An 8,496-nucleotide genomic window follows, 5' to 3' on the forward strand; every position below is an offset into this window, starting at 1 on the left:
CCCTTCTAAAGGCTTTCCTGACAAGTGCTCCCTCAGGGCTACCTGAGGTATGTCACTGGACCAGAAAGAGAGGAGACTGCAGGATGATAAGATCCTAACCAGGGGCCCGAGACGAGGCCTGCTGCAAAACTGGAGGTGCAACAAAAAGGGGAAGGAAAAGCTGAAAGCTGCAATGTCAAATTACTTTATTTAAAGCCCTACAAAGGCACTTCCATCCCTGGGAGTTGACAATAAAATCTTTTCTGCATATGTTGACTGAGGCACAAAATAGTTACCAAACTGACGCACAAGAGAGGTATGTAGATATTTTCAAAGTCCACGTCTGAAGATCTCAAGTTGGCTGCTATGTGCCTGCATAAAAGATACCTACCTCCCATCTGTTTTTATAGAGGTAGGGTGGTTTTGGTCCTCTTACGTTGAAATGGAAGAAGAACTATCTGTGTTTATCTCAGCTTTGGAGACACATGTGCCCATGCCACAATGCAAAAGGTTACTCTGATTCAAAGAGCCTGGTGTCTCTTCAATTTAGGGTTGAGACACAACAACCAAGGAGGTGGCATGTGTTCTGACTAGCTTGGGCAGAGAGCATTTGTCTGCAATCAGAGAGATCCTCTTCAAAAGGGAGAACATACTACAGTCCTACATCAGGCCTGAGGGTCTTGACTACAAGTTGGGTAAGAGTTCCAGCTCGAGTTCTGCTCAACTTGTTTTCCCAATGTGAGTGCAATGTGATTTCTAGTTTGCTTCCTCAGTTCTCAGAGAGCTTCCCTAAGGTGAGGCTTTGAGAAAATAAACAAGAACAGCACTCTGAAATGCTGATCCTCACTCTCAGGAAAGGTGCAGTGGTGAGAAGGAAGAGCTCCTTGCAGTAGAATCATTTGGTCAGCAGGGAGAATTCTTGAGTGCAATCACATTGTCCAGCAGGTGTAAATAAGAGCAATCAACAACACCATGGCCACAGCAAGGGCAGCATTCTTGCGATTTTCCTTACGAAGCACACTCAGTTCTTTCTCTGAAAAAAAAAAAACCAAAACCCAAACCCAAATCAAAACCCTTGTCTGTGAATGCTGTTTTGTGTTTTGCTGCTGTATCTCCTTTAAAAATTGTTTTACAAGCACAATGCTACCTCGTCAAGGCCTCCTCTTGAGTCTGCTAATTATAAAATATCCTGGGCAGGAAGGAGGCTAGCAGGAACTTTTCATTTGCTAATACATCCTGTCACTCTCAGTAGCTGTCTTTAGGATTGCTTCAGTCCCAGTCCAGTTCCTATCTGCAAATGACCTTGTTCTAGGACCATACTAAGGATTGGCTTGTTCTTTAGAACAACTGTTTGCTCCTTTAGGGAAGGAAGAAGAGGACAGAGAGGGCAGAGAGTTATTTTTACCCTTTTCTAGATGTAATTTCAGGAGACTCAATCCAATCTTTTCTCAGTGCTTTAACTAACTTAAAATACAACAAACTAGCAATGCTATCAAAAGAGGCTTTTAGCTGTTCCTTCTGCCCCTGTTCTTTGCCTGGTACATGTTTGTACATCCACCCAACCACTGTAATCATAGCCTCAAGTATGTCAGCTGGAACAAGCATGGATTTAATTAGAGGCCAGAGTGATGACCTAAAAAGACTGTGTGCAGAGGCACTGTCTATTCTGCTCCAGAAGGAGCAGCCATCACCATTAGATGAGGCTGTTGCTGCTGTCTGAGCAACCTGTTAGACTGCTCTGTTGATGGCTGCAGTGATGGTTGACTGCTGGTACAGAGGTGGCAGCCACAGCCTGCCTCTCCTCTAGTGTTAGGCCCTTAGGGAACTGGTTTGAATGTATTTAAAATAATTGTTCTTCTTCTGGAAGCAAACCTTTAACATCAATTAAAATTTTAAATTCAAATTTAGTGGCCATACCTTGACTTTCAACTCTCTGAGCCTTGAAGAACACTTGTGCTTCTGTCCCTTGGGTGAGCTTTGGTGCTTGCCCTGCTGCAGAGTGGATCTGTTCAGAGCTGGGAGGCAATTAAATTTCCTCTAGCTTACTACATGAATCTATCTCTGTCAGAGCAGCCTCGATATAGATGGGTTATGGCCACTGTGGAAGTACACATTCTGCTGTATCTGGTCTATTTTGGCTTCTCGCACAGATGCTGATATCAACCAGACCCCCTTCACCCATCTTTTGCCCTTGAGCAGCCTAGGTGGAGCCTAAGTTTTCCAGCTCCTCTCCTGTGAACGAGGCAGAAGCCTCATCTTCCCTTATAAATATACATCCCATGGGCTGAGTACCCAGGGAGTGGGGTCCAATGGTGCCCCTCACTCCAAGTGCTATCCTGTAGTGCGCACAGTAGGGCTCCGGGCAACTGCAGTTTTGCTGTGATGCTCACCTAGGAAATACGGACTGTGAACAACCAGAGCATGACAACATGCAAGGCAGCATCCCCAACAGCACGAAAATACTGTCAAACATGCAGGAGCTCAAGAGGACTCTTGTTTTAACTGTCTGCAGTAGGGAATGACCCTGTGCTCTGATATTGTAGGCAGCAATTCAATGTGAACTTATGCTGATGCGTAGCATAGCCCCCAGAGACCAATGCAGGGAGAAGCTTCCCCAAGGAAAGTACACCTGGCTGTACTCCAGTCAGCATTTAAAAGATTGCTCAGCAATTTTCTATTTTTTATTTTTTTTTTAAAGAAAGGGTAGAAGTTGTTAAAAGCCTCTCAAGCCAATCTGTCAGCTAAGACTTTATAAATAGTGGTAGCTTGGGGTATGCGAAAGGGATTTTTTACCTCCTTCATCAGCTGATACCTAATTTTTTTCTCCCTTATAATATCATGGCTCAACTAGATGCAAAATGGGCTAAAAAGATTTCCCCCAGTCTTGCTCCCTTTGGTTGAGCCTAAATTCAAAGGCAGAAGTTAGAGATGGCAGGAGCTTGAAGATGAAGCTCAGCTGCAGCACTGATGCCATTCAGCCCAGAGGGACCATTTTTAATGAAGCTCTTACCATAGTTGTCAGCTTTGGTCATTAGTAGGTTTCTCTCTCTCTCCAGTGACTTTCTGTAATGAGAAGAAAAGTTCATTACCCGTGAGGCACAAAACAGCCTACTTCTTTACTTATACAATGGAAGAGAGACTGTCCCACTAGCAGGAATATTTGCTAACAGAATGAGCTTATCACCACTTTCACTGTGTATAGGTGACAATTTAGAATCTCCCAACTGAGCAAGAGAAGAGACAAGGCAGTTTTAGATGACTTTTTACTTTTTTCAAGATATTTTTGTCTCTCTTTCAGGATAATGTCATTACAGGTCAGCAGGACGGGAGTGTCTGTCCAACGGTGTATTCTCTCTGTTCCTCTAGGTGGGATAAGTCCTGCCATGGCTTCAAGATGGGGCAGGATCCACACATGCTCTCTATGGAATCCTGCCTCTCTGGTACATCTGTCTCAGTGCTGGAATGCTAATTCTTTTCACTGATTGAAGCTGGGATCCCTTTGTCAGTGGTATCCAATTTATACAACTTGGTCAACCCAGAAACAAGCTGAATCCAAGCCCGTAACAACCAGCTAAACAACCTGTTGTAGACTGAAGTCCCAGGGTACTACTAATAAAAAGCAATTCAGGCCTACCAGCTCTTGCACAATATGATTAATTAATACACAGTTTAAAATATAAAAGCGAAACAAATTGCCTAGGAGCAGCAGCATTCCCATTACAGCAGTGAGGACATGGCCACTCCTTTCAGATTGTGTGCATATAAACAAACGTGCACCAGCAAATCATCTCCTCGTTCAGAGCAGACAGAAAAGGCGGCAAGCATAATAGTTTGTTGTTCCCTATGGGGCAGAGCGAGGAGCTGCTGTAGAAACAGATTCCATACCTGTGTACATCTTCTTAACCTATGTGTACATCTTCTTAAGTGAGAGACAGCAAGAAAGCAGGCTTCATCAGCATCTGGAGAGTAAAGCGCTTTTACATGCAGTCAGGAAAGGAAATGCAGAGCGCACCCAGGAGGAAGTGAGAAGACATTTGCCAACAAAGCTGAGATGCTGCTTAGAAGCTTTCTTTGTAAACAGAGTCAAGAAAGCTGATTGGAAGATGAGACAGGAAGAAAACAAGGGTAACTCAACTTCAAAGTGGGAAAGCAGAGCTCTCCTTCACGAACTATGTGCTGCGCCAGGAATTTTGATCGTGGTACCTTCTGACATGGTTTGTGAATGTACTGAATTAGGCAACAGAATTTCCACTTCCAACTCCATAGAAGTTGTACAATTTAGAAAAGGTCCCAGAATTCCCATATCTTAATTCTTTGCTCTTATTTTCAAGGAGAACTTATACAGATATATCCCATCTTGTCAATTTACCAACTATAGGTTGGTTTGTTGGCCACTTCAGTAGCAGATGATTGCAGACAACAAGCATTAAAGAAAAAAAAATTAGGCCTAGATAACAGACTGGTGAAATGGGGAGCTAGAGATGAGTGACAGGGTGACACAGGACCCTGTCAAAATACAAATGAGGGATATGACACTCCAATAAAGGAAGAGAAAAAAACCAGCGTGGCTTAATGAATGTGCAGAGCAAGGCAACTGAGTAGAAGAGAAGAACAAAGAATATAAGCTGAGAGTGGTGAACATCAGGGCGTGAAAACACTGTCACTGCAAGGATGATTTGTAACTGTGCTCTGTACAACTAAACAGGCAACAGGAAATTTCCTTTCCTTGGCCTGCAATTGAATTTACCAGCCTTTTTGACAGGAGCAGAGCAATAGGATGCTGGAAGAACATCCACAGACACATAAATTTGAGAATCATGTGGGAGATCAACTATTTCTTGCTTAACATTCTAGAGAAAGATCAGGCTCTGCCTGTGCCTACTATAAAATCCGGGTGAAAGTCCTGTCCTCAGCTCATATTTTACAGCTGCCTCTTTTACATCTGTAACAGATTTCACAGCACTTGTCCTTCTACCCTTTCCCAAGAAAAGTCAGTGTGTCACTGCATCCCTATATCCAGACATATTTGCAACGCTGGCACAACTAGAGTAATTTCCCTCAGCCCCTTTTCCAGTTGCAGCACAACCTGGTTGGGGCCATCAGTAGTTGCTGCACATCTCCCCCAGCTGAACTCAGGCAGCTTCAGTTAGGCTTGAGTAGCAGTGTGCAGTGAGCTCTGCGTTTCGTATACAGATGCTTCCCATCAGGACAGGACCCTGCTTTGCTAATGAACAGTTAGTTAAGCTTTGCTTGGCTAAGTGCGATGCAAGTTTCAGAGGGAGGCTGTAAGATAAAGCTCTCTCCATGTATCACTGAACTTCTCACACTGGCAAGTTCTCCAAGATGGGAGGAGACAGTCTTGTAAAGAGGAAGCATGCATTCCCATTCTTGCTCAGCGCCACAGCAGGATGAAAGCTAACTGAAGTGTGCAGCCACAGCTGTGAATGGAAGCGGTCATTCATACCTTCCTTCATGGCTGAGCTTCTCCCTGCGCAGTTTGAGATCTACTTCTTCCATGCTCTGTCTGCAAAGTGACAGCTTTTCCTCCAGTTCATCAATCTGGAAAACACATCAGTCACTGTCATTTCCTCTCCCAGCTAAAATGGTTCTATCTCTATTCAGAAGGAAAAGGCGCTTCTGCTGGAAACACTCATAAACACCCAGCAAGAGGTTCTGCATTATGTCACCTGGATGCAGCTTAGACAGTAAACATATTACAATACACCATGCCTTCTCTGAAACCAGTGCTTAAAAATCATGTTAATACAATTTAAGAGCAGCTTTGGTTAGCAAGCTGCTAGCCCCACTGCTAAATTATCCATGCCACTGCCTTCTCCCTCCTCTCCACCAGAACGATTCTTCCTGCTCAGTCTGCAGTCGTTCTCAATGGAACACTCTCTGTCCATTGGTTCATCATTTCATGAGACATAACAAAAGATATTCTGCCCAATTCTGTCAGTGCTCTTACTTTCTGCTGACTAAAAATCTCCAGATTCCACACAATGCTTTAAAAGATGCAGCTGTTTTTACTGCTCTTAAATCAAACCCAAAGTTTGGCTCCCCTGCTGGAGAACAATAATTTGCTAATAAACCACTTGCCATTGAACTGCACCATCAGCTTTGCTGAGCTAGGGGCACAAGGGACAGAAAGTAATAACAATGAAAGAAAGACAAAGAAGGAGGAATAGACTGCTGAATGAACAAAAAAATTTTTTCCTCTGAAATCCTTCTGTTTCTTTTCTTCAGGCTGGTCTGGGGCATTAGGGACTGGAAGGAAGATTGTGAGTGAGGATCCTAAGAAGTCATGTATTCACAGTGCCTCAGTTTCCCTGCTTGCAAAATAAGGTGAGACACAGAGCTGTCCTTCCTCTCCCCATGGAAAGTCAAGTCCCAGCAGCTTCATATGTATACAAACATCTCAGGCCTGCTGCCTCCCTCACTACAAAAGATCCGATGAGGCTCAGAGCCTCTGAATTCACTGAATTCTGGCAATGCTTACTTGTAATCTGGAGACCTTCTTAAAACAGAGGAACCCAGAGTGCACTTCAGTCCAAACTGACATACACCCTTATTAAATCTCATTTGTCAGGACCACATTGGACAGGGAGCCTGAAACAGCTTGCATAAAGGCAGACGAAAAGAGAGAGGGAAGCTGCTTTGCTTACAGAGTTGAGCTAGATCCCTTTTAATACATTTTGTAATGAATTAATAAAAGCTTTCTTTCCAGCAGAAAGGCTAAAAGCACTTTTCAGAAACTGGCATCCACCCTCTGCTTTTATGAATTCCCTAATTAAGACACTGGCAAAGCGCCGTATCACGCATACGCTGACATCCAGCAGTGTCAGGTAATGAGGTTTTTGTCTTCTGACCCTCATAAAACAGATCAAAGCCAAACGAGGAGGTGGGGGCGAAGAAGAAAGACCTTCCCCGAGCAGCCTTCTCATGCCTCGTCACCCGCCAGCACACTCGAGCAGCTCCTTTCACAGAGGAATTAGTGGTTCTTACATCTACAAATTAGGTTACGTTATTAAAGTAGGTCCAGCAGAGGTTACTTTTTTGAACTGTTTACATTTAAATGCTAACTCGTGGTTCATGGACATACACCCATTCTCACCACACGTTTAGAATAATTCATTTCATGGCAAATCATTTTACAAACGCTGTACCCACAGCAGGCTAGAAAATACATACCAGACACCACACTACGGTCTAAAATAGATCCAGCAGATCAGCTTGCTGTGCTGGGAAAGGAGAAAGGGCCGGATCCCACTTAAAGCTACCCTGGGTCTCCTCCTCCACTCAGCCTCGAGTCTATCCAGTTAGCGAGCCCGCCCCGAATCAGCCCAGCAGCTCTGCAGGGCAGCAGTCAGACGGGATCACGTCACGTGGAGACTCATTCAGAAAGCTTTATCAACCACAGCAGCTCAGGAGGTAACACTGGACGGAAAGCTGAAATTATGATGTCAGTAATGAAACACAAGCTTCGCTTTCTCTGATTTGAAGGGATTTTATTTTCCACCCCCTGCCTACCCCCCGTGGGTACAACAGAGACAAGCCCTGCAGGCACGCACAGCCCAGCTCTCCCGGGCTCAGCCGCCCCGCGCCGCCGCCCCCCTCACCTCCCGGGCCACGCTCAGCCCCTCTCGCTTCCTGCCCATGGTCCCGGGTCCGTCCGCACACGCGCATGAGCAGAGCGGCGCCTCGCTCCCCCATCCGAGCGCGGCCACGTCCGCACGGCCGGCGCCATCTTGGTGAGGCGCCGCGCTGTGAGGCGGCCGCCATCTTTGTGAGGGCGTTGCTTGGCCGCCTCACGGCCCATTCGTTCAGAAATGGCGGTGGCGGGGGGTGTGGTGGTGTCCGAGTAAATTGGATTTTCCGCTCTCTAGGTGACCCCTGGTTCCTCACGGCAGCGCTTTGGCAGTAGTCAGCGATGTCCTGTCATCTGACAAGCCAGCTGCCTCTGGGTTTGTCGGAGGGCGAGTCTGGACTGACAGGGCAGTTTTCCTCTGATGGGAGCCATCAGTGGTCCTTTGAGCGCCCATGTTACACATTCAGCTCTAGCTGGGCATGTGTCAGTAACAGCCTAATTTTCTCTCTGTAGAAACTAATGTAAGAGCATCTGTGCTTTTTTCAGCTTCCCACTCAGGTGCTTGGCAGTGTTGTGGAGTGAACCCGAAGGAGCCTGAACTTCCACCTTCCAGGAGAGACACAGAAGAAAGTCAGAAGGAAGTCAGAAGGAAGTGAAGAACCTGAGCAGGACTAGGCGAGCAGCCCTAGGAAAAGCACTGGGGCAGGGAGAAAATGAAGAAGCAGGATTCTGACATTTTTTCCTCCTCTTAGACAGAATAGTTGCTTAGTGAGTGTAAATACAATCTTAAAATGCATAAAGGCTTGAAGAAAACTCATCTGTTATGGTTTGCAACTCAACAGAAAGCATTTTCTCCTTTACAAAGGTGACTATTGATTCACAGGAGGTCTGTCAATTCTTACATGCACGCTTTGTCACAGATACACACA

The 8,496-nt window shown here is 45.5% G+C and overlaps 1 protein-coding gene across 2 annotated transcripts; it reads right to left on the reverse strand.

Annotated features, from left to right (window-relative positions):
- Positions 1-168: 168 nt before the first annotated feature.
- On the reverse strand, positions 169-7,705 carry CCDC167 (coiled-coil domain containing 167). Of its 2 annotated transcripts, none has more exons than XM_052695330.1 (4): positions 7,599-7,705; positions 5,444-5,538; positions 2,990-3,042; positions 169-1,012 (listed from the first exon to the last, which is right to left on the reverse strand). In XM_052695330.1, exons 1-4 carry the CDS (start codon positions 7,635-7,637, stop codon positions 909-911), a joined length of 291 nt encoding a protein of 96 aa, XP_052551290.1. In that variant the 5' UTR covers positions 7,638-7,705; the 3' UTR covers positions 169-908. The 2 variants fall into 2 exon arrangements, with proteins under 2 accessions (XP_052551290.1, XP_052551368.1); XM_052695408.1 differs by lacking the exon at positions 169-1,012 and adding an exon at positions 2,650-2,882.
- Positions 7,706-8,496: the final 791 nt, after the last annotated feature.

Source organism: Tympanuchus pallidicinctus, unplaced genomic scaffold (genome assembly GCF_026119805.1).
Source record: "Tympanuchus pallidicinctus isolate F22 unplaced genomic scaffold, pur_lepc_1.0 scaffold1, whole genome shotgun sequence".
NCBI classification, from domain to species: domain Eukaryota; kingdom Metazoa; phylum Chordata; class Aves; order Galliformes; family Phasianidae; genus Tympanuchus; species Tympanuchus pallidicinctus.

What these genes read in the sequence shown, in the direction of transcription:
- CCDC167 (XM_052695330.1), bottom strand. Translation starts at nt 7,637, where the DNA reads ATGGGCAGGAAGCGAGAGGGGCTGAGCGTGGCCCGGGAG. An exon ending in GGCTGAGCGTGGCCCGGGAG is followed by an intron (nt 5,539 to 7,598) that starts GTGAGGGGGGCG and finishes TGTGTTTTCCAG; the next exon opens with ATTGATGAACTGGAGGAAAA. An exon ending in GACCAAAGCTGACAACTATG is followed by an intron (nt 1,013 to 2,989) that starts GTAAGAGCTTCA and finishes TTTTTTTTTCAG; the next exon opens with AGAAAGAACTGAGTGTGCTT.